Below are 26,012 nucleotides of genomic sequence, written 5' to 3' on the forward strand. Positions count from 1 at the left end.
GACAAACAGATCAACTTTAATAACTATTTCATTAGGATGGAGTAACATTCCTTAAAATTCTGGCCAAACTGTGTTTTTTAATATTAACCCACTTATATATCTGTACCAGAGCCATCATGTGCCAAAGCTTAGGGAATACTTTAATATTCAAAATATTCAATATTCAGAATACTCAAAATATTTTAATTCTGATTACTCACAATATTGAAAAGGTGACAATGATCTGCATCTTCTAAGATACTTTTCATTTCCATTGCCAAAAATTGATTTGAAATTTCTAAGCTGACAAGGGCTTATTTATTTCAAATTTATGTATGAAACAAGAAAAGATCTTGTGTGTATTCTGACATGTACCAAAATTACTCTATTTTTAGTGAATTAGCTACCAGACTCACAAAAAATGGCTGAAAGAAAGCAACAGTTGAAGGATGGCACGGTAAAGAGGCAGTGGCCTGGACCTTGAACAATCTGGGTCCAGTTCCTGACCCTGCTACAGACTTCTTGTATGAACCAGGCATATAATTTCATCTGCTTCAAATTTCTTTTTGCATGAGAATATATAGTGTAGTTGTTCTTCCTATGGAAGTAATGAGAATTAATTTCATAGCTTCTTTGCTGTATGACACTTTCTAAGAGGATGAGGTAAGCACAGAGATGCAAAACAAACATCCCAAGTCCTGCTTCCCTTTTTAACCAGATGAAGCCATGGATCACAAACTGTGTCACAACCTTGTGTGATTGTCACAAACAGTAAAAATAAATCTGATTTCCTATATCCTTTTGTGTCATTCGTACTGCAGTTGAAACATTATAGTCACATGATTACTGATGCAGTGACCTAAACATCTGACATATGAAAAAGATGAACATGGAAATTTAGAAATGATTAAATAATATTCTAGATCTGACAGAAGTGTTCAAACTTGTCATAAAGTGTGTGTGTACAGGTACAGCCATAGAAATCTGAAGCCTAAAATACTTGGAAACAAACCTCAGCAATAGTTCACTTACACAAAACAAGATTTAAACTTAAGCTCACATACATGTAATTGAAACATGATGTTTCAAACCAGTGTTGTTCAGACTTGGGTTAGTTTGTGATTTTGTTGACTGTGGAGAAAGGCAGACAAATGCAGAAAGGCTACGCACATCTCTCCCACTCCCCCCATTTTAGCATTTCATTCTGTTTAGAGATAAAGGTGCTCTCTCACTATCCCGTACGTTTAGCCTTAGCTCAGTTATTGCTTATCTTATGAGTAAAATGAAGACCAGGACTTTTAAAAGTTGACTATATGCACTCTGCCTCTGGGTAGCCAAATCTTGACACCAAGAAATCTGAACACTCCCAAAACTGAGGAATTCCAAGTAGCTAACCACAATGCAGGATCACAGGCTAAATCACTGCTTCCCTTAGACAATAAGGGCACTCAGGCTTGTTACCTTTACAGTCAATTGGAACCTAGCCATTAATTTAAATAGGATCAGGATCAGGTCCCTGACTTGTTTGACATCAAAGAAACATCTTTCACAGTCATTTTGCTATAAATAATTAAAGCTGATTAGTAATAATAAGGTACCTTAACCAAAAAGATAAACAGTGGAGACATTTATTATCAAAGTAAGAAAAGAAAATTAAAAACAACTTGCAACACTTTTGTATGTGCAATTCATCATGCAACGTTGTAAAAGAACAAAAACAAATGTTGGCTCATTCCAGAGGTTCTTTGTCATCATTAATGTATTCGGGTTTTCACAGCTGAATTGCTGTACTTTGAAAAGATTTTCATGAAAGGAAACTCACATTCAACGTTTAAACAAAGCTGTCAGGTTACCAAGATTCATATTTGCTTGTATGTCCAGAACATGTTTTCTCCTTTTAAAAAAACTCTCTAGGTTAGAAGTATTATTATTCCTTTGCTCTCAATTTGTAAACAACAGAAAATAAGCTTTTGTTAAGCAGCACATATTTATTTATTTATTTGCTATTGCAGGGCTGAAATCAGCAGTTAGAAATATGTGTTCCAAAGCAGAGGTGAAACTACCTGGTATGGATATTTTACTTCATTACTAGGTCTGTTCCTCAAATTGATACAAATGGCCTCCTTCTGTTTCTGTCTGTCTGCTTGCCTGATCAGTGGAGCTAATTGTCAGAGCTGGGGAGATATCCTATACCTAAACAGGAGATACGCAGTTTGTAACCTGCTTAATTTGCCTTATGTCCTGGATGGCCCTCAGTATGTTGTTCATTAAAGTATCAGCTGTTTCGGTTGTAACAGTGGCAACTTAAGCATAGGCCTATTTTTCTTTGTTAAAAGGCCAGATTGTCAATAAATAATACACATCTTACCAGCTAATTTCTTATCACTTAAAATAAGTGTGATGGTACTTCATCTCTGCCATTCTACACCTCTTAGTTTTGCACATCCAAAGAGGACAAGGACAGGGGTACCCAAAGAGGCTAAAGAATAAGGGTTATTAGTAAAACAAAGCCTAAAATTTAAGCTTTGCATATCACTTGGCACTTAAGTGAAACTAGGTTGAACTCCTACCTTTTTAAAATAAGGAATTCCACATCTTCATAAATGTCCACATATATGAAAGATGGGAAAGATCCCATCTGTGCTGACATATTTCTGTTATATAGAGCAATCAATTTCTAATACAATCAAATCTGTGGCAGTTAAACTCTTTCAAAATGCTTTAACATACATTTAATCTCAGATACGGAGGTCTGTAACATCAGCTAGCTGCACACAACTCACAGACTGCTTTGTAAATTACAATCTTCTGTACGTCAGGACAGAAGTGAACTCAAACATTTAATTATTATCTTGTACCAATCATGCTGGCCTCAGCTAGAATTCTGATTTACTAGTCTTTTATTATACATACACAAGTACAATCAAACTTGTACGGTTCAATTTTTTTTAAATTAAGAGAATCTACCTTTTCCATATGTAGGAGATACAACCATTTAACATAATTTGATCACTGCCTGGAAACACTTCATATGTAAGGGGTTTACAGGTAGTAAACTTCATATGATATATTTGTATCAAGTCTGAGTAAAATCTTCAAAGAATTATTCCATTCTTATCAGTAGCTTCTGTACACCTTCTAATAATGAGCTAGTTTTAACATACTTCTAATTACATTGAGAGAGATCATATGAAAAAACCTTACTCTGTTTTAATTTTGTTGTTCAGCAGGTTTCTATAGTTAAAAAAGGAAATTTCTGCTTGGTATTTTAAGCTCCTCTATGCATGTAGAATTTAGTAAAAAAAGTTTTCTTTTTTATTCAATTTGCATCATTTCCTTTTATACCACATGTATGATACTACAGGTACACCAGGAAGTGAGATAAGAGCCAACTAGTTGAGCTTTAAACTCAATTTGGGAAAAGCTAGAAAAAGAAACACTGAAATCAGCTTTTCCCAAAGTAGGGTCACAAGGAGTTATTAGAAGAATGACAGGAGGCAAGTGATTTATGCCAGCATTCAGACATGGCTGTACCTGGAAGGAACTGGAAACTCCCAGCTGAGATGACTGAACCAAGGTAGCGTGCCAATGTCGTTAGTGTGAATGGTCTTACTTCCATACACTGAATTAGAAGAGAACTTCCAAAATAAACATTTTAGATTTCTTTTAGAACAACAGACACTGCTGTCCAAAAGGTCTTCTCTAACCTTATCTTCTGCCTTTTCAACCACTAAAAGCAATTTCCCTACACGATGTTTGTGCCAGTTACCCATGCCACAAAATAACATCCAAACTGAAATTAATTTAATGTGCAACTTAATGTGAAGCCACCAAAAAAAACTTTGGAGCTACCAATTCTAGAGAGGAAAATCCAACTCTGGAAGCCAGTAACCCACAGTACCATGTCAGCTACTCACATTCACTCCCACAGCTGATTTAAAATATTTCTGTAGCTCCTAAATACAAACTCATAGCAAGCACTGAAACCAAAGGATGCTCAACTGGCAAATTTCTGAGAGCATGTCAACACTCATACAAATAGTCTTTAAAGGAAAAAATGTACTGCATGCTGGCTATTTTCAACTAACTTTATATTAAATATATATATTTTTAAACATGCATAGCTTCTCTTTGAACTGATCTCTTAATAACAAGGCATTACTAATACAGAAAAGAGAAGAGAAAATGAAGAGTTGCAGGGAAGCTGCTAGTGACAGGCTGAGTTAGCTCAAGACACTGTGCTGCTCCAATAGCCTTTGTCACTACAAACCTGTTGCTGCTCAATTAAAAGCGAGCTAAACAGTAGTTATTATTAATAAATGAATATTAAACAGCTTGTTATGTTAAGCATATGGTGTTTGAATATGTTAAAACCATTTTTGCTTTTATTCATCCCATACAAAGCGAACCAGACTGAAGACATCTCTTTCTGCTTTACCATTCCTGTGCCTTGAATGGAAAAGCCAAGGCCACTAGGAGAAGGACAAGGGTTTTGAACAAGGATCACTAGCAAAAGCTCTGCTGGTGGGGCACGCTGAAGCATTCTGCCTGAAGGGCAAAACTAGCCAATGAAGGATGCAGGGCATTCTCAGGACCTGTGCAAACCATAGCACAGTATCTCAAAGGCATTAAGAACAATCACAACCCTCAACATCTTCTGTTTCAATATAATGAATGCAAAACAGTCTGTTCCAATCTCATCTTTTTAATGAAAACATAAAGTAGCATGCATATTTAAAAGGACTCTTAACAACAGAATGCTATACTTCATGCGCATGTCCCTCACTGGAGAGAAGAGGAAAGAACACACATTACATGACACACAAGACACCATACAATACACGATCAAAAAATATTTGCTACGAAAGCAGTAAGGCTTCAAGAACTCACTATATTTCCATTCTCAATTTCTTTTAGCTCGGAATGTACTTCTCACACAGAGAGGTCTAGACCACTGTGATGGGTCCTTTTAAATGTAATCACAGAAACGATCTCTAAAACCAGACAGATAAATGCCATACAGGGCAATCTGCTTTAGCATTGTTTCACTGACTGGAAGGGTTGTAAACTCATAACACTGAACAGCTACTGACTGATTAGGAGACAATACAATTTTCTGAGAACAAAAATTCACTTAACCCTGGAACCAATATGAAAGAATGCACCCAAGACCACAACAGTCCCATGAGAACTGCACATATGATTTGAGGAAATTACATGATAGGTCTAGAGAAGCTGGCATTTACTTTACTAATTCATCCCCCTCTGATTTTTATGCTTTCTGTATAACATTGATATAAACTAGGTATCTCAAACTCCACATAAGGTACAGTTCTACATAGTAATACTTTCTAGTGATCAGGGTTATGAGGTTAACACCAAAACAGCAAAGTTGTCCAAAGATGAGCAATAGAAAAACACAGAACATGGTCGAAGTAGAAATATGAATGTTGTCTTACCATCTCACATTTTTAAAGGCAACCTTGATAATCAGGAGGGATGCAATGGTAAGCATGAGGTGGGCAACTGATCTATCTCAACTGGATTAATTTCAGTCACACACTGCAGTAGTTATCTTTGTCCTTCCAGCCATATCAGCCTTCTCTGTCCTCACCACCAACTATTGCCTTTAGACATGAAATATAACCCTGTAGACTCCAAATCCAAAACACTTAGACCCATTAAACGTTTCCCCTTTTCTTCTATTAAGAACAAAGAACACATTACATTTTTCTATGTGAAATATGCTATTAAATAATAGCTTGTACACTAATTAAAGCAAATGTAATTGTGGGAACACACTGACATTGTTAAAGTAAATTACCCAATTCGTTAATAGTTTCATTTCAAGTGACCTTAATTGTATTAATTGTGATATTGAGCAAATTAAATTGAGGAGTATTAAATGCATTGTTCCAGTCTGTCCTTAGAGGATCAACTTTCTCATTACATCCATGGAATGGGAATACTACCTACTATGCTCTTCAAAACTTATGTCAGAATGTGGTTAACACTCTGAGTAAAAATTTCTGGCAGGTCAGAAACAGTTAACCTAGTTATCCTATTTCAATGTAGTATAAACCTCAAGCATTTGGAAATAAATAAAACAGTCTGTCTGCTGCAATACACAGGGAGAAGGTAGAAGAACAAAGTTTCTGAAATGTCTCTTCATATATTCAGGGTTTATAAAGTCTCTGCTGGAGACAAAAAAAATGTAAGATTCATCGGTTTCTCTCATAAAGATCCCTAATTCAGAGGGAATCATTCAAAAATATTGTTAGACTAAAATGAACAATATCACAAGGATTCTTAGAACAGAAAATGTAGTAATACGGCATCAAGTTACTATAGTCAAAAGCAAACATAACAATGCACGTAGACATACATACATGTAAATTGAAATACAACCAGATCCAAAACTATAATCCAAAATTAAAATTTCTTTAAAGAAATAAAAATCTTCCATTTGATGTATTAGACTACTAAAGTGAGAATCCCTGCCACAAATGTCTTGCCAACTATTAAAAATGCTTTTTAAAAAATTATATATGAGTGCATATATTGCACATGTTTCTTAAAAACAAATCAGACACAATGAAAAATCAACCATTGGAAAAAGACTGAAATACTGTCTTATCTGGTTGGTTTTGAATTTTTTAAAGGGATAGAAAAAAAGATCCTGACTGTCAGTTACTGAATATTTTAAACTTGCAAACAAGCACATTCTCATGACTCATCATAACTCAAGATTCAAAGTTCCTAGTTACACAAAATTTGGAGTGCTATGAACGCCCAGATCTTTTTTCAAATGACACTTACCTCATCTGTAATGCTCTACTTTTATTTGTTCAGCTAGGTAATTGTCTCCTGCCTAGCATCTGCAACATTAATCCTCGCAGCTGTTCCTACTGAACCATGTCTTATTCTTCTCAGACCACTTCTCCAAAATTTCAATACTACTTTGAATTGTACATCTGCCCTCCACTGTGCCAACAGCCCTGTCCCAAATAAACCATGCATTGTCTCTACACCTTAATTGCGATTTTAATAAAAGCACTAAGCACTACTAGACTCAATCAAAAAAATTCTGGAATCCCATCAAATACATCCTTCCAAGCTGACGGCAAATGAACAAAAAGTAGTCTACGCACACAGTTTTCCAACAAGCTATACTTAACAGCAATTCATGTGTTTCTGAGATTTCTTTCATTTTATGAAAATGCCTTGTGAGAGAATTTCAAAACTCCAGCTGGACGTGACATCTCCTGGTTCTGCATCAAGTTTTGATATCAGTTGCATATACTAAAAATACAATACTTCACACAGATTAACAAATCTGACTAGTTTTATGATTAAATATTTATTTTCAGCATCCTTACAGTGACACGCTTTATTTTTATTGCTTCATCTTAGTGAAGACTTCTAGCACTTTGCTTCCAAGGTAACGCTTAAAGCATTCAGCACAGCTTCAAAAAACAATTCAGATGTCCTAATATTCCACAGTATTGCACAGAACATCTCCAACTGATGGACCACCTCTCCTCCATATTTCTATGAAACATGATTCAGAAGACTTTACACACACATTTGCACCAAGTTGATTCTTTATCATGCCTGAAACTTGAGGCCGAATGAAAAACCTTGTCTTGAAATACTTTCATGAAGACAATGACAGACAGACTTCACAGACAAGAACAACTGCATACTTTGATGTCCAAAGACCTAAAACCATCTGAGCATACACCTTATTTAAGATGAAGTATTAAAACTTCAGAGACTTATTTTGGATATACAAAGTTTCAAATTAAAATGCAGTATGTGTTTCACAGTAAAAAAACCTATGAAGATTAAATGGATGCTTTATATAAAATATTTACATAGATAGAACATAAAAAATGTACCATAGTTGGTAACCTTTATGACTTGGGGAACCATGTATTTACATATCTTTATCTTCGCATGTGCGTATGTGTGTGTTGTGTATATATTTTTAACAGTTGACAGCTGTTTTAGAGCATACAGAGATGCCAAGCTGAATGAGGGTCTTGATTACTTCAAGATTAGCTATCTAAAGTTTCTATTCATTTTAAGTGTTGTTAGTGCGAAGAGTCATTAGTCACTTCCTTGTCTCATAGAACATCAGCATACATTTACATTGTTAATGAACATTTGGGGTAAATGAATTAATGGCACTTTTAAACATCAATTCAATACTAATAACTTTGTATGTCATAGAAATGTTAAGGTTGGGATAAAAATGAGAAACCTTTTCAGTCAAGGTAACTTGAATGAATCGCTTCTGGGCACAAGAAAAGATAAAATTAATTTACAATATGTTGTTGGTATTTTTTAACAGGGTAAAAAATCTTAGTTTTTCTTAATACAGAGTTGAGAGAATTACCAGTATTTTCTTAAGGAAAAAAAAAAAAAATCAGAAGAAATGCTTATACTTCTCTTGATTGGGGTAGACTAGAATCAGCTACATTTCCTCTGGAAAACAGGTATTATTTTAGCTTATTGAAAAAGATTATTTTCAAGTTTCTAAAAATATATACAAAAATGCATTTAGTTTATCAAACTAAAATGGCTCCATATCGTTAAAATGTCAGAGGAGGAACACTGACCTAGAAAAGCTATTTCATTTAATCATCAGGTTTTAAAATACTTTCCCCTGGATGTTCATTCTCATTTTCTAACATTGAAAAGGCTTTATAAACCAATGAAGGAAAAAAAAAGAATTAGCTCAAAGGGACAATGAAGTTTTACCAATGTATTTTAAAGCAAAACATCAGCTTCTTATAAACTGAAGTAATAAACCTGACTAAGCAAAACTTGACATAGCTATTTTGGTAAGCACTAGTAAATGGAAGATTTATAGACAGATACACCCACACAGAGCAGTCGATCTGGGTGAGGGACTTAAGAAATATGACAAAGTTGCTTCAACTCTGTAATTTAAAATAAATTTTTTATTTTGCCCTCCTGGTACATGTGTTCAATGACTGGAAAATTACAGGTAGTTAAGGTGCCACTGTGTATAACTGAGCACTTGAGGAATGTTTTCATGACAAGGATGAGCTTCCTCGTTAAGCTTATCACTTTCTTCCAACCAACTATACTGTCACTACTCACAAATAAGTAGAAAAGACAAGCAACACAGACATGCACTGCATTATGCAAGCAGTTCGTTCTCACTGTTCATTAGTCTTCCAAATACTGCATTTAATTAATTTACTTTAGGTTACATAATAATTTCTACCTTTAGAGCCTGTTCATTTTATCTCAGCTTCTGTTTTTTAAAAAATAAGGATATAGGTGCTGAGCCAAAAAAAAAAAAAAAAAAAAAAAAATGGCCTTTTTATTTGCATGATCTCATCCAAAATAACACACTGAACTTTACTGCACAAAAATCCCCCAAACATACACAGTGTAAGAGCCCATGCTTCAGAAAGTAACATAAAATCATGCTGCATTTCAGTATTCTTATGCTGAAGTCAGTGTTTGGTTTATGATTAAAAAAGGATGACAGCACATTAAACATTTGGCTAATGTTTCTGTCTGTAATTGAAAGTTGACTTTTCGTGGTTTTCATTAGTGTCAGTGTTCTGCACATACTCTGTGAAATGTTCCTTAAGTTGCCCTGTTCAAGTTCACTGAGATAATTAAACAAATTAGGACAGGTAGAGTTGTCATAACACATTTATATAAAGTTTCTAGGTATAAAGTAAAAAAAAATACAGACATACAAAACTCACCTTCCTCTGGCTTGTTCAAATAACTCTGCAAGGGATCAATGCCTATTTCTTGTTCCTCGGTTTGCAAAGGGTGACTGGTTTCAGACACAGAATGATACATATTGGCAAATAGTAAATTCCAATCGAAGTGTATTTATCTGGAGGAAAAAAAAAAAACAACAAACATTTTAGTATTTCTTTAGCTAATTTTCAATCACACAACTCAATAGCAAAAATGCTTAAAACCTTTCCTTATTTTCTAGATGTAACATCACCATTAGCTGCCTAGTTGCAGAAAAAAAAGTGTCTCTATTCAAATGTTTTATTATTTGTAGTCCGAAAGAATTGTCATAGTGCCTCCAACTATCACACTGCAAGTAAAAGTCCAAGAGTGGTTTTGACAGAGTGTAAACTGGGGAAAGAGCTTCTTTACTTCCTTTTTCTAGCTTCCCCAACTCATCTCTTAGTCCGATTCCAAGGAGAACTGATAGTAGTCCTTGCAGATGATGAAGATTATAAAGCAAAGCTAAGGTTAGACCCATCATCATCACTCTTCTGGATTCAGGACCTACTATCCTAGAAAAACTTCCTTTTAAGCACTTCTTTTTCAGAAATCGTATGTCAAGTATAAGATAACAGCAAGAAGGACACAAGCACATGCTAAAAGGGAGAATGAGATATTTCTGATTGGTAAGATGGCTGATTTCGGTTTTAATAAGATTTATATTAGCTTTCTGGAAAGATAATGTTAAAGAAGCATTTGAAGAAACATAATCAGCTAGGCAGTGATTACTTACAAAGAAGTTCTTCCAAAAATAAAGGGCAAAAGAGGAGAAAGAATGAAATCAAAACGCCAGGAAGTAGGTGACCCAGATTCATCATCATAAGCTGCTGAATGTCATTCACAAAACTACCACATAAGTGAACAAAAACTACGATAGAAGTTCACATGAGGAGTGTTGGAAGCTAATACTGGCTGCAAGGAGTAAGTGGATGCCAATAAAAGAGTGAAAAACAGACAGTATTATGGTCAGAGCAGTAAGAAGAAAAAACGACTTTTCCAGTGCATTAACAGCACAAGGGTCCATTTGTCAAGACTGCATTTTGGTCACTGTACAGCAATTTATTAACCTGCAACACAAAAGAACTATGCCAGCCAAATAGGTTTGATTTGCCCAAGCACACTAGGTAGTCACCTCTGATTGCCATCTGAGTTTTAAATATCACTTATCCTAACTGCTTAGTTTACAAGTACTGTAACTTTTAACTCCAATAAAATTATATTTAAAAATAAATATGCAAGGACAAACACACAAAGAGGTGGGCACCTACACTTTCAGGACTGGTATATTACCTATTTGGAAATCACTTCAGCTATGGTTTTCCTTTGGTCCTTATAAGGCATGGCATTGACCATATATGCTTTATACCTTCAGTTTACTGTCAATAAATGAAGGGGGACTGGTATTCCTAAGACCTTTCTGCTTTTATACATTATTCATCTGCTTCATTTCCTATAAAGCTATGTAAAAAAAACCCAAACAACCAAACAACCCCCAAACAAACCCAAAACACTAAATAATAAACAAAGCTAGTTGGGCCACTGTTAGGCATCTCCTTCAAACCAATGCACTCAGACTATCTTCAAAAGGATGCTCTCTCAGCTGTGTCCCTTAAGGGTTTTGTCCTTTATCTGCCTTGGCACCTGTGTCAGTGTGGCGCTGAAATGATCACACCATTATCTCTTACTACTTTTAGACAGAAGAGAACATGTGAAGCTCTTGTGAACAAGGAGCCAGTAACTGAGGGAAGGCAGGACTACCCACTTCTGCAGTGATACACCTTTATGTCAAATTAGTGCAGTCACATGACAAAAACACACCACTAAACCAGAACTGCCTTGAACAACTCTTTGTACTAGCTCAACAAAATGTATTATAAACACAAGTACACATCATGTATTTCCTATGTAATTTCTAAACCATAATAATGAAAAATACACAAATGGAAACTCCAAGAAAAATGTTTATAAATTTGCTATCCATTTTAATGTAGTCTTATGGCTACAGAATACAGAGAGACATTTAGAACTACCTCATACCTTGAAAAAATAAATGAAACGCTTGAAAGAATTTACTTAATTCTTTCAATTAAAACAAAACACAAGAAACAACTTTGCAGAAAGATACATTTATAGTTTTCCCTTGCTGGAATTTTAGTTGCTGCTCTTGTTCCCTTTGCTATATCACTGTAATAATTGTAAATTATTACAATGTAAATTGTAAATTTACAATTGTAAAACTGTGTAAGTGTTCTAAGCCAGATGGGGGCTTGGAACGAGATGATTTTTAAGGTCACTTCCAACCCAAATCATTCTATGGTTCTCTGATTGCAATCACCTCTCTACTGACCTGTTGATTTTGTCTTCACAAAAAATTACAGGTTTATTTTGAACTATGCTGCTAGAGTTTAAGTTGTTATTTTGATGGTCCTTTAGACATTGTTACATCATCTGACCAAGGCACAATCCTGAGTGCATTTCAAATTGAGAACTAGGTACAAAATGACCTTACCAGCCCTTGTAGTTTTAGCAGCCACCACTTAGTTAAGACATAATATGCTTCAGACATATATTGTCCTATGTCCATAACACAGTAGGAAATCAGCTCTAGTAAATTTGTTGTTCTGCATTCTTCTGTTCTGTATCCACCTTCTCTTTTTTCAAAATACTCCCAAATACCATGCCTTTACAACACATAATAGCCATAATTTACTTTACAGACGGTTAGAGCAGTTTTAAACAGCTGAATAGATTTACTTTTGATACTTGCAGAGTGATTTAATCAGTTACTTGTGTTTGTTTACGGATACATTTGATTAGTGTTAGAAAAAAAATCACTACCTATTAGTCTTGTCACTCCTTAGTCCAAGCAATTTTCTCTACAGTTTTATACTTAAGTTCTTTTCAGCTGTTTGAACAAAGAGAAAAGAGAACTATTAAACAATTATGATTACGCTTGGGATCTTACTGAGACAGATTAATTCTTTACAGGTTTGTGGTTGATTTGTAATGGCCTGTAACATATTGTTGATATTAAATAAGATGCAATTTAAAAACATTCTCAATGTGAAACAATAAAAATGTTATAAAAATCTAGAATTCAATTATTAGATTACAAGACTTGATGATACCGGCTATCTAGTTAAACCCTAACATCTCAGTCAGAGCTAACAGTGATTATTTTATCTATTCCTACTTATTCTGTTCCTCCAGAGATGAAGGGCTAAAAACCCCAAAGACCAGGCACCCTTCCCAGCGCCGGGAGTTCAACTATTCTTTAATATATATGAAAAAATAATTAAGGCTGTGTATGGAACATTTATATAGTTAAGGGAATGAAAAGAGAAACTAATCCACCCATGAGCCCAAGGAAAATACAGGCATACAAACTACTTGTCTGGCTATTCTCCTTAGGCACACAAACAGGGACAGCCTTCACGCCACCGAGAACAGCATTCAGGTGTGCTCCTCACTGACCAATGCATGTGGAGTGAATCCAGTCTGCTTTCCAGTAAAGGCATCTTATCAGTACATCTGTGACCTGTCAACCCAGGTTCTCAATGCAGATACCAAAAATTCTTTGAAAGACAGGCCTATGGACTATGTTTAAGATGTGAAGAGTATTCACACTGCTTGGGCAAAATTAGAAAATATAATCAGTCTCATAGAAGAAATTTTGAAGGTGGAACTGAGAAGATGAAAAAGAATTAGGCAATTCTGAGCTTCTACAACATCCATTTCCCCTCTCTTCCTGTCCCCCAGTGGCGAAATGAAAGGAGAGGACCTGCAGCCTTGAGGAAGTACTTAGGACCAGGGCAGAACACCTGCACATACTGCAGCACTTGTCCAAACTTTGATGTCTAATAACCTCTTACCCCCAAACAATCAAGCAAAATACCAAAACATTGTATGCTCAAAGAAAGGAGAACAAGAACCCACTAACTTTTGAGGAAGAAGCTGAACGATATTGTTTAATTTTGGATGTGCTAAAAATAAAAAACAGCTTATATCCATACCAGCAAGGCTACCAGAATATGACATTTCTGAAAACTATTGAAGCGTACCAAAGTATTTAAATAACACCTTGCATTCATTCTACTAGACTGTATCATCCACCTTCTCCAAATTATCTTTGGGCCTTTATTTCATGCCATATAGCAAAGTTTACCATTTTAATTACTGAAATTGATGACAAGTAGAGGAAATACTTGTTTAGCTAAGTGATAAATTAGCTGCCCTGTAAAGTCAAATTGATTAAAACGACCTGACTAAAAGCAAATGTCTGATGTGGTAATGGTCTTATAAATGTTTTGTTAAGTTTGACAGCATCATGTTATGAGGGCTCACAACTCTGCCCCTCATTTGCAGCTTATGAAGTAATCAAGCATATTAGCTCACAGGAATGAGGACTCTCCAGAATGTGAAAACATTTTAAAGTAGATAAGGAACTGAGTATTAGGAAAATAAACACACACTGTGTTTATTTAAAGCAATGAAGTAGAGATGACTTGCAAATAATCTAGAAACAGTTCCAGAGCCTGGGTTTTTTTTCACTGGCCAAAATCTCCTGGGCTTTAAATTACTCCTCCTAAAGAAAATAAAAATAAAAATAAAAATGTCATGTTTTGTCTGAATAAAGGGTGAGCAGGAAGCAGTCCTGAGCATGACTTTTGGAACAGGAAGACGATATGTTTCAAGCTGGATAATTTTAATGGGCATTTTTGAAAATGTGGTTCCAATCTGTAATATTCACTGCTTTATTATTTGCTCTGGAAGTGATTCTTACTTAGGTCACAGAGAACACCTACCTGATAGTATTGAGTTCTTCACTTGAGCCCTTTACTACCACCACTTTCATTTAAATACAGAAGACACTAGTTCAAGTGCTCCAAAAGTAAAAACAACCCAACAAAACCCCATCAAACCCAAACACCCCCTTCTTACCCTCCAATTTAAAACTAGCTAGTGTTTCTACTCAGCCACTTCCACAGGTTGCCACCACTCACTGAAGAAACATGCCTTAGGAGGGACATTTACTAACTCAGAAGTGCACAACTTGACAAACTTCGGACAGCATAAAGCAAGTCTGTTTTCTTTTATAAAATATATCAGATTATGTATCATTAAAATAGAATGATGCAAACATAAAAATGGACTGACATGGTAACGTTAACATCAGCTGGGGTCCAGAAGAAAACAAACAAGATCATGCCACTGATGGACAGGTTAACAGCCAGAGTCTGATGATCATGAAATGCAATTAATTTTGTCACATTTAATAACATTTCCTGCATTTTAACTTATGTCTCCCTGATCTTTAATACAAAAACAGAGTTACATGGGACTTTAAATAAGTTAATTAAGTATTAAAATCAATCATGTGAAAGTCTTAATATTTAATATTGTTAGATTGTATATCAAAGTGGTTTTATTATTTATTTACTCCGAACCTTTCCAGAATACTTCATGTGGCAACAGGGGGTCTGTATCTCACAAGATAAATGCATTTACAATGCCAAATAAATTATATATAAAAGCATTTGTCTTAATACATGTCATTCAATATTAAATATCACCCATTGGTACCACCCTGAAACCCTAATCCATTTTTACCAACCGCACATTTGTATTATTCAAATGTTGTCTATTAAATAGTTGTCTCAAGAGCCACAGTAAAGGAATACATACCTAAGAACAATTATCATAGGAGCTTTAAAGCACTGTCTACAGTTTTAACCCTACAACTTTCATGTCTTACCAGTATTTAAACATGCAAAGTATTAATTTAGCACTGAATTAAAATGTCAGGGATAAGAAACAACACAAGTAGCCTGGGACCATGACAATGCATTCTCTTGGTAATTCACATGATAGCTAAAACCTTTTTTTATGCTAGAAGTTAAAAAAGGAAAACAAAATCAAAACCAAAAATCCACTAAAATAAAACAACTCCAACATAACAAAAAACCCCACAAAACCAAACAACCGAATGCAAAACTATAATAAATAAACACTTCATGTACTTCACACTCTTTTAATTTGGAAGATAGGAAATCTTCCACAAGTAAGTTACTTTCTTACAATTTCACACAGCTGCTGGCCTAAGATTTTCCTGAAGTTACATGATTCTGTAAGGAACAGTAATTTGACTACGGAAGGAAACTTTGAATAAAGCAGTGAGGATCGAAATCCTTATATAACGTTGACCACTAAATTCTATACCCACAGGTCCCTAGTAATCTTGTCAACAATGTTTCCCAAGGTCTAATGCTATGAAAAGTGAGATGTGACATTTATGGTGAAACATTTTCTGTCTTCTGCATTGAAAACAGTGACAACAAAATTACCGCATCAACCATTTTAAATTCACAGAACTACAGTTATGTATTCAGTATGGTCTAATCTCAAAAAAAAAACAACCAAAAACACCCAACCCCCCAAAATCCAAGACAACAGCCAAAGCCAGCCTCAATTTTGCAGTTTGAAGTTCCTAAAAAGAAACAAGCTCCAAACACTCAGCACAAAACTGTACTTATTTTTAATGCAGGCTTAGGTGACAGTTCCACAATGAGGCTATTAGAAGAGCACAACTTTGATCTAACACTGATTTCAAACAAGAAATACCAGCAAAACCAGAAAAGAACCAAAGTCAATAGTTAAAACGCAGCCCCTGCCCTGAACACCCCCTGCAGCCCCAGGACCTAGCTGCTCAGCAGCAGATGTGGAAATGTTATGTTGCTGTATTTTTACCACACTTCCCTTCAACTGAAGTAGAGAAAGGTTCCTCACAGCCAAAACAACTTGATAACAAGGAAATGTGTAAATCTCCCATCATCTGATTCTGCAAAGGCTTGAGCTGCATTTGTGTATCCATCTTTAGATGGATACCATGACAAGACAAGAATCAGCTGCTGCAGTCCAGAGAAGAGCAACAAGACCTACTAAAAGCCTAGAAACTATAACCTAGGACATAAGCCTGTAAGAAACAATGTTTTACTTTAATGAAAGGAAGATGGGAGAGGAGAGGGCAAAATGCAGTAAGGTTTCCTATCTTTGAATCATTCAGCTATGAAGCTACTCCCTTTTCTTGGAGTAACCTAGAGGTGGTGAAAACCCTACTCACATTAAAATGATTCAAACAATTCCAAACCCACTAAATTGAAGAAATCCCTTGTTTATTTTATTTCAGAATATATTTTATCTACCTGGTTATGAAATGATTCAACATAATTTAAAGCTTTGTCCTTCCAAAGACAGTTAAGAGATAAAAGTAGTTTACTGCTGTTTAGGGTATGGAAATGACTGCTTTTAAGTATTTAAGAGTTTTACTTTCAGGAACACACAGGCTCCTTGCTATGCTACACACTTTATGTTTTAGTAATACATATGTAACTCAAAGGGCCAAAGAATGTCAAGACTGAAAGAAATCATCAAAACAGTGAACTGGAAGAAATGGCAGCTTAGCCTGCAGCCTTACCCAAAATGATAGTAACTAGCTTAGACACTAAAAGTGTATTCAATGAAGTAAGTTTCTAGGATATCACAGCTTTAAAGTAGTAAGCAATTAATACAGGATTCAGCCTTTATTCTTTCACTATTTTTAGAAAACAGTTTCCTACAGGGGTTGACGGAATTTGTATAGAAACACCAGCATGGTCATGCATGCACAGAGGCATTTACATCAAATATTTCTCTTCTGGTTTTCTCCTCTAGATACGCAGATGCTAAAGCAGCATGGTCTCATGCTGAGGTACAGAAAAAACATTAGTGTAAGCCCCATTTGCTAAGAAAAAAAGGATGATTTCACAGGCACTTTCAAAGGAGGAAAGAATTTGTTTTGTATCTTACAATGAGGTTTCTACATAACATGAAGAACCATAAACCCATGTTCCCCTATGTGATCCAGTCCTGATGAGTGAATTCAAATGGGCATGACTGAGGAAGAAAACTGGGTGCAAGAAGAAGCAAAGACAAGGTGCCATTTGAAACCCAATTCAGCGCAGTGCAATGAATGCAAATTGCAAGGATTTCCCACTACTTCTGCCAATGGGAGCAATGGCTTACTTGAGTATGTCTAAAAGCTATACTTGGAAAAAAATTCAGACTAGAGCTACCCCGGTAAAAAATATGCTAAAGCTTCCCATGAATGCTCCCTCTTGCACTCAAATGCTCAGTCTGAAGACATACACTATGTAAGGCACAGGATTCATGTCATGTACTGCCGGCTCACATTGCTTCTCTTCAGCCTTCACTCCTCAAGCAAAGGAAAATTCCTAAGGCTTGGAAACACATGGTACAGATGAAACCTGCTACCCCTCGCAGGTAGTTGACTGCATGAAGGACTTTATACCAAAATACCACTACTGCTATGAGTAATGTTTTACTCCGGTTATTTTTTTTCAGTATCCCATGATACTAAAAAAGATGATAAGGCAGGTTCTTTTGCAGACAGTGAACTCTGTGCTCAGCAAATCCTGCTACATCTGTTTTGTTTCTGGTGTTCAGGAACTTTCAGTACTAAATCCTGCCAAGGTTATTAATATTATAAATGGGAGAAAATCTTAGTGCAATACTCATCCTTCTTTAATAATTACAGTGTTATTTGTTACAATTCAGAATCATAGAATCGTTCAGGTTGGAAGGGACCTTAGAGATCATCCAGTTCCAAAACCCCTGCCACAGGCAGGGCCACCTTCCACTAGACCAGCTTGCTCCAAGCCCCGTCCAACCTGGCCTTGAACACTGCCAGGGATGGGGCAGCCACAGCTTCTCTGCGCAACCTGTGGCAGTGCCTCACCACCCTCACAGTAAATAACTTCTTCCTTATAGCCAACCTAAATCTACCCTCTTTAAGTTTAAAGCCATTGCCCCTTGTCCTGTCATTACATGCCTTTGTAAAAACTTATTTTCCTATCCCTTCCCTCCCTCATTTTTTCCATTAAAATTTTTGAGCAGCTGCATGAAATGCTCTATGCTTTCCTGTACATGCACATCAAACTGTCAAGGGAACAAGTGGTCTTGCTGAAGTCTTCAGACTCAGAGAAGCTAGGCAGGTAAGGCCACTGTAGCACAATGATTTCTATAATGCACTGTTACTTAGAGGCATTTATTCCTCCTAAAATATTTTCTGGGCAGTCCCTGCTCCTTGCCAGACCATGTAAAACATATACATAGAAGGCACTAGTACAAACAGCATGGTACATCAACCACACACTGGCTATACTGCCTCAAAACCTGAAATAGATCCAGGTCTTAAACAGCAAGTAGGAAGCAGTACTTCACAAGATTACAGAGGAACAAAAGTCTGGCTATAAAAAAATATACATTTAACTCTGCAGAACTTCAAAAATGTACCATAAAATTTACAGTGAGAATGAGAACCCATAGCACATTAATTCAGAAATCAGGATAACATGCAGTGTTTTAAAAGGGGAAATAGTAATAAAAGTAAGCTGCAATTTATGAGTTAAAAAGGCTTTTTGCTTTATTTTCTATTTTCTTTACTTTAAAGCCCTGGGTTTATTTTGCTTTAGAAGTGGGTTAGCACACACTATGCAGCAAGAAGCAAAGGCCTGTTTTTTCATGACATTCCTAGACAAGTGAATAGTAGAGCAAGATCTTAGGAAGACCAGGAGCAGTTGTCTAAGGGGGATCAGTTCCCCTGACAAAAGTATATGCTCTTCTGCTCTGGGGAATGAGAACAGAATACGCAGATTCTCTAAAGATTTTTTATTTTAATAGGTAAAACAATAGAATGATGGCTCCTAAATACGTTAGACTTGGCTGAGTGCTCTCCCCAACGCACTAACCACAAGGACATGACTGAATCTCCCACTGTTGTCAAAATACCAAGTTCTGTCGTAGGTAACCAACAAAAAAGAACTGGAATTTCCTCAAAACAGTGAACAGAGTTGAAGAACTGCACTTGAGCAACAGCTGTCATTATACTTTATAGAAAGCTTGCAATACCTTTGAGGCTAAGCTTCTAAGCCCATTTTATTAAAAAAATATAACAGATGTAAACAAGACATGGTTAGAAAGCTCCTTGATTAATTTTTCCCTATTGTTTTTAGAAAGTCTTTACAGACAGGTTTTTTTTGTCTGTGTTTGATGGACCAGTATGACTTTTTAAAGAATATTTAACATACAAATCATGACGGCATTAACATTCTAAATCCTCCTGGACAAAAGAGCTGTTTCCACAACTCTTTTTTTTTTTTTTTTTTTTTAATTTCTCTGCTGTAATTCTGACCAATTTTATTATTTCCTTTCTCTCCAACCCAAGAAATACCATGAAATTTGTGAAAACGCAGCTTTCAGGGTTTGTGCTGCTGCAGACTCTATGGTCTCAAACTAGTCACATGTGAAAGCTTAGAAAAATGTTCTTTTGCTATGTTGTTGCATTTCTGGTAATAGTTGAGGCAGAGAACTGACCTAGTTCAGGTAGAGAAGTGACCTAACAGCAGCCAGGTTATGGTCCACTTAGCGCATTAAGAAGATGAGAATTTTGAATGGGATGCAGAAGTAAATGGAAAGAAACCAAGCATATAGAATATAGGTGCGATCTGCTCCCACTTTCCTTTCTTACCTAATAGTAAGGCTGTGCATCTTGAGGCACCTAAAATTAGCAATTACTTTTTAAATTTTGGTCTGTCATGTATTATTCATCTAGCTTTCTCTCCTAAAAGGAAGACATAAGATGGCAGTAGCAGATGTTCTTAGCTTCCTGATGGAAAAGGAGGAAAGAGCTGACCGAGCGGACAGATCTTTCTTCAAAGGCGAGGTGACAGACATTGCCTAGCTGAGATGACTATTCTCTGTCAAACACATATTGTAATTCCACCTGTTGCCAGGAAGGCTTGAAGCTTAAGGATTTCTCAAGCAGGCATCACATCCTCTGCCTACTCATCCAAACTCCTGTGCTTGGGAAGTTCTTGTTCTTTGCTGTGAAGAAAACAACCAGGGAAATCCTGCTCTGTTTTACCAGCCACATTTATAAGTAAGCTACTGAATACAACAAGCTCAGATAACTTTTAACATTATTCGCCATTTTTGGTTTAGAGGTTTTGACAGCATCTTATCAGAAATGTAAGCCAAACCATAAAAGATTACTGAAATGAAATGCTTTAGAAAGACAGAAAATCACTCCTTCACTATGCTACTCCAAGTCCACTTTCTTTATCCTAAAGAACCCCACATAAGACTCCCCTCATCCATTCAAATAACTGAACACAGAATTTTTAACATAAAGATATTTTTTTCTAAAAAAAAAAATTCATCTAGTACATCTATACAAAATTAGCATGCTGGAAAGAATATTTCCTCACCTCCTTTAAATTCAAGGTTGCCTCTGTATTTAGTGGTGTTCTTTCACTGAACAGAAAGAGTGTTTCACTGGTGACAGAAACATGAAGAAAGCAGTCTCACCCTTCCAAAGACATACACACAGTTTGGCTTTTAAAAGATAACACAGAGGACTAAAGAACACTCTAACCCAAACTGTTAGTATTCTTTTTCTCAAAGCCAGCAGAAATTATAATGAGAAATGTGCAAGAAATAACAGGTTTTGGTGTTGCTGGGTTGTTTCATTCATGACTGAAGTACCATTTGAACACCAAGCTCCTTAGTCCACAGATAAAATGCTTTAAGACCTTACCCATACCCCAACATTACATGGTAAACTTTGAAACTTATTATTTCCTCTAAATGGCTCCTTTCATGGATATGTGCCATGCTGTCAAAACTCTTCTTCCGATTCATACTACCAAGGGTCTTAAAGATACCATCTGAAACAACTACACTGGTTTTCATACCCATCAACAGTCTTGGTGCAAATCGATGTGTGAATACTTCTCAATCATAAATACAGCAACTATTTAACTTACGACCAGTTTTCCGAATGAAAGGCAACATAGTCTGTTGTAACCATGCCAAGACTCACACCTGTATGGCACTTCTGCACAACTTAAAATCCATTTAGTAATTTTGATTCTAGTTTATATTTAGATAGTCCTCTGTATGCCATATGCATATGCAATCTACTACATCAATCAAAACGGCTCAATGTTCAAGATTGATACACAAATAAATGTACTTTACCTAGAGGTCAACGTAAGTTCTGTAAGAGCACTGTATATTCTCCTATTTTTAGCTACCTCCTACAGGCATGAAGTATAAAAACTTCACAAGGTGCAAAATAACAAACTGAACCACCATTATCGAGTTTCTTCAGTTCACGCTAGCAATGCTATAATTATAATCAAGAATACACTTCACTTTTAACTCTGTTTTTTACTGTATCATTCTACCTTGTGGCCCATGGTGACCTGTGTCAGTATAATTACTAAATATGGTCATAGGGAGGAAAAGGTAAAAAAAACAAAATAAGAAAAAAGAATCAATCCTGCTACTCTGAGATCACATGTGTAAGAACTGAGGTATGGATTTTGGCTTTTTAAGACAGTCCTTTTTGCCCTTTTGCAGCCACATAATAGTCTGGGGGGATCACCATGACAGTGGATAAATTAGGGAGTCTGAATTGTTTCTTAATAAGGCCATGAATCAGCATAGTTCTGATTGGACAGAACTGTGAGACTTTCAAAACTGCACTTTCAACACATTAAGTACAATAGGTAGAATTTTTCAGAAACATTTTAGAAATGCTGAGAAATAAGGTAGGTTGAAATTCATACATATCTCTGATAGCCTCATGAAAAGAGCTACAACCCAAATACACTGAAAAAGGTGTGAATACTTGTCTACACAGGGTAGGAGAAAAGATTACTGATATGTTGATGATCCACTTTTGTGTTTATTTCTTTTTTTTACTGGACAGCAACTTTCTTCCTTTCACAGTCATTGGACAGTATTAGGCCTAGAAGCATAGAAGTTTTCAAAAGAGCCCTATGATTTAGTCTTTCTTCAAATGTGACTGAGAAAATACACATAGCTGAAATAAAAAAGGAATGGGCACATTATAGGTATGATAATTAAAGCACTGTGCAATGTAAATGCGTGAAAAATAATTTCTGAACTTGTCTTGAGAGACTACAGAAGTCTGAATTCTGGCTTGTCTAAAACTCACACTGATTTTATCAGGTTGGATAGGCAGCCTCAGTGCTCTAATGTACAAAGGCCACTGCTCTAGATTCATGACAAGTTCTGACCTTGAGACTTTTAAATTTTATTTGCTCATTCGATTCCTCTATGTGATTATTTTAGAAACCTCTCAGTATTTCAGTCTTATGCATATTTCCAGTAAAGATTTGGGAATGTAATATAAACATACTGCACATTACTGCAACTTGTAGGTATTCAATTAGTAAAGGGGACAGCTGCACTTGTCCACCTCACCTTCATCTCTGAAAAATAATTACTACATACCAGACGCTGTGTAATGACTTACTGAAATATGCAAATAAAATATTCAAAGGGTCCTCACTAATTTTATGACAACAAAGTCCAGAGCTATGATATTCCAAAAAACCCTAATTCTTATTTTCTTAATAATACACACATGCAATGAAACACTGAGTAAAATCTTAGCTTTCTTTACAAGAAAACAGGATCTATTTGAGTTGGAAGTCTAAATGTCAGCCCTGAACATTATAAAATTATACAGAATAAGGAGGAAAGAGGGCTGATAGTGCATATAAATATAACAGTGTATTAGGCTGCATTTAATTACCAGTTCAAACAACAACCTGATCTAACCTTTGACAAGTAAAATAAATGTTCTGAATAATTTAACCAAAGCAAACATTTGCTGTTAAATGCTGGCTAATTATAGTAAGAGTTGTACTGAGAGCAGGAAAAAACCCAAAAGAGATGGTAATTTATACACTTCTGCAATTGCTACAGCTATTCCTTGAAACCCTTGAATTTTTTTTTCCATGAGGGATAGCTATTAAGTATCTACTTCAAGAAAAGAAATCTGTCTATGTGTAAGGGAAGAAGCACTGTATTAAGGATAACTAGCCTTGGTTTACAAGCACTGAAGAAATAATCTAAATACTCAAGTACGGCAACATCAGTTTCAAGAATATCCACCTTTTTTATTGTTGGTTTTCTGATATGAAAGGTCTCTGTACTGCTCTATATCACACTGGAAAATAAGAAAGGGTAGAATAAAGATTAAGTATTTTCCAAAGTGTCAACTCAATGTCACACAAAAGCCTCATTACAGGACAGGGAGCAAAATTCAGTCATGTCCAATGCACTTCTGAAGAGTAATAAACAAATTTCAATTCTTTACTTAAATACTAGATCAACAGTTAAGGAACATAAATAAACCAGCATTCTTTAAAAAACCCCTTCCCAAATTATTTAATGATGAAATAATTCCACCACTATGACTTTTTAAGAGATAGTATCTATAGCCAGATATACTCTCCACATGAAGTACTGAGGCTTCCAAAAAGCAGCTTAAGATCTCAGAGAAAATAAAATATGTGACAAGGACAAATATTCAAAGTCAGAATGCTTCCAATATCAGAAATTGAAACCATGAGAAAAAATACGCCTTCCAGTTGTAGGCTATTTTTAAAGAAATTAATGGCGTTTGCTATCTTTGGGCCAAGAGTTTCACTTATTTATGCAATGAAAAGTTAGCAGATCATCAGCTGTCTACCTGCATGCACAACAACTATGGTTCAGAAGAATCAGAAGACCATGAAAATTTCACGGACAAGCAAAGTATGGTAAATGAAAGAAGCTTATAAACCCCTAATCTTGAATATATATTAATATTTGAAAGCTTTATATAAGCTGCAAAGTAAAAAGTGAAAACCATTAAAAATATTAAAACTGACTGTAAGTATGCTCCTCTCTTTTCCCAAAAGTAATTTGTGTGCAGATAAGTTCTGGCCACAAGTTTCTAAGACAAACATATTATTTTTAAGTTACCTTTTATATTTTCATAAATATTTAAACTCTCCCTGAAATTTTAAATATGTTTATAGAGACACGAATGCTAACATTCTTTGCTTCTTCTAATGGAAAAATATGAATTAAACTATTGCACACTGTATGAGAAACAATTTTTAAAAGAAACATAATAAATTGACAAAAAAAATCACCACAAATTGTCTACTCGATAACAGATTTTCTAGCGTATGGTGTAAACCAAATATTGGAAAATTGAATACGAAGGTCATTACTATTCTTGTTCCACAGCTCAGGATAAAGTCTTTAAGCAAACAAAGTAGCGAAGAATTTGACAAGATCTATGCCTGACACTGGAGAAAGTCAAGTACAGAATTAATTTTACACTGTATCTACTGCTTCACGCCAAATGGACAGTGAAATGCACTGATTTTTTTATGCTGAGACATCCATAAGAACATACTTAGCTGTATTTGGACAGGACAGGGAGAAATCTTGAGCAGTCATTGGTAAATGCAACGTATCAACTCTTCCTGCTATTATACTGCATGCAAAATTTTGGCATTTAAGTATAAAACTGGAACAGATGATCTCTAGAGTTGCTATGCTTTCTGTGTTCTGCGCTTGAAATGTTACCAGGTTCAGTAAGGTACATTATGGTAATAGAAAAATACCTTTACCTTTCTGTGAATTAAAAGGTAGCAAGAAATAAAACCATCCCCCTAATTCTAATTTTATCTTCTCTGACTTACATTTTAGGTAAAGAATGAAATTAACAAACCAGTTATAGGTTGCACAGGGTGATGTGAAGACTGCTGCTCGATGAGGAGCTCGCACTCAGTGCTAGCCACTCATCAGTACAATTACACTTTCCTGTCACTCCTAATTTTCCAAACTCTTGCGTACTTTAAGTACATTGAACATGAAATATAATACAATATTGTAAATTTAAATAATTAAATCTGATAGAAACACTGTTAGAAATGCTAGTGTACTAAAATGCTAATATACTAAAAAAACAGCCCCAAAACTCTCTTGGCCATAGCTGACAGTAATACATATTGTTCCTGAATATCATCTTAGGCATCAGTCTGATATAGCAGGTGGTGTACCTGGAAGGGTGATTATAATTAAACAAGTTAGTTACACACATACATGCACACAGGCTAAATTAGTTAATATCTTCACCAAGTGAGGCCCACCTGAGGGACAATTCTTCTGAGTCCAAAAGACATTTTCAAACAGACCATTAAAGAAGAATACCATGATGCAGAAACTAGACAAGCTTCTCCCCTGACTTTCTGCATGAAATTTTAACACTTAAAACCATAAGAACTAAAGATCAAGTTAGTCCT

General features: G+C 35.6%; 1 protein-coding gene across 7 annotated transcripts in view; it reads right to left on the reverse strand.

Moving 5' to 3' along the window:
* TBC1D5 (TBC1 domain family member 5) overlaps positions 1-26,012 on the reverse strand; it is a 319,487-nt gene that overhangs the window by 182,995 nt on the left and 110,480 nt on the right. For 6 of the 7 annotated variants that reach the window (XM_061464900.1, XM_061464904.1, XM_061464903.1 and 3 more), the window contains one exon: positions 9,735-9,871. In XM_061464900.1, coding sequence (XP_061320884.1) covers positions 9,735-9,834 — 100 coding nt within the window. In that variant the 5' untranslated portion in view covers positions 9,835-9,871. Of the gene's footprint in view, positions 1-9,734; positions 9,872-26,012 lie in introns of those variants that run through there. The other variant, XM_061464905.1, reaches the window with a different exon arrangement.

The sequence above is a fragment of the Pezoporus flaviventris genome, unplaced genomic scaffold, assembly GCF_033815535.1.
Source record: "Pezoporus flaviventris isolate CSIRO_AGI_PZ_B2104156 unplaced genomic scaffold, CSIRO_AGI_Pfla_v1 ptg000037l, whole genome shotgun sequence".
NCBI lineage: Eukaryota > Metazoa > Chordata > Aves > Psittaciformes > Psittacidae > Pezoporus > Pezoporus flaviventris.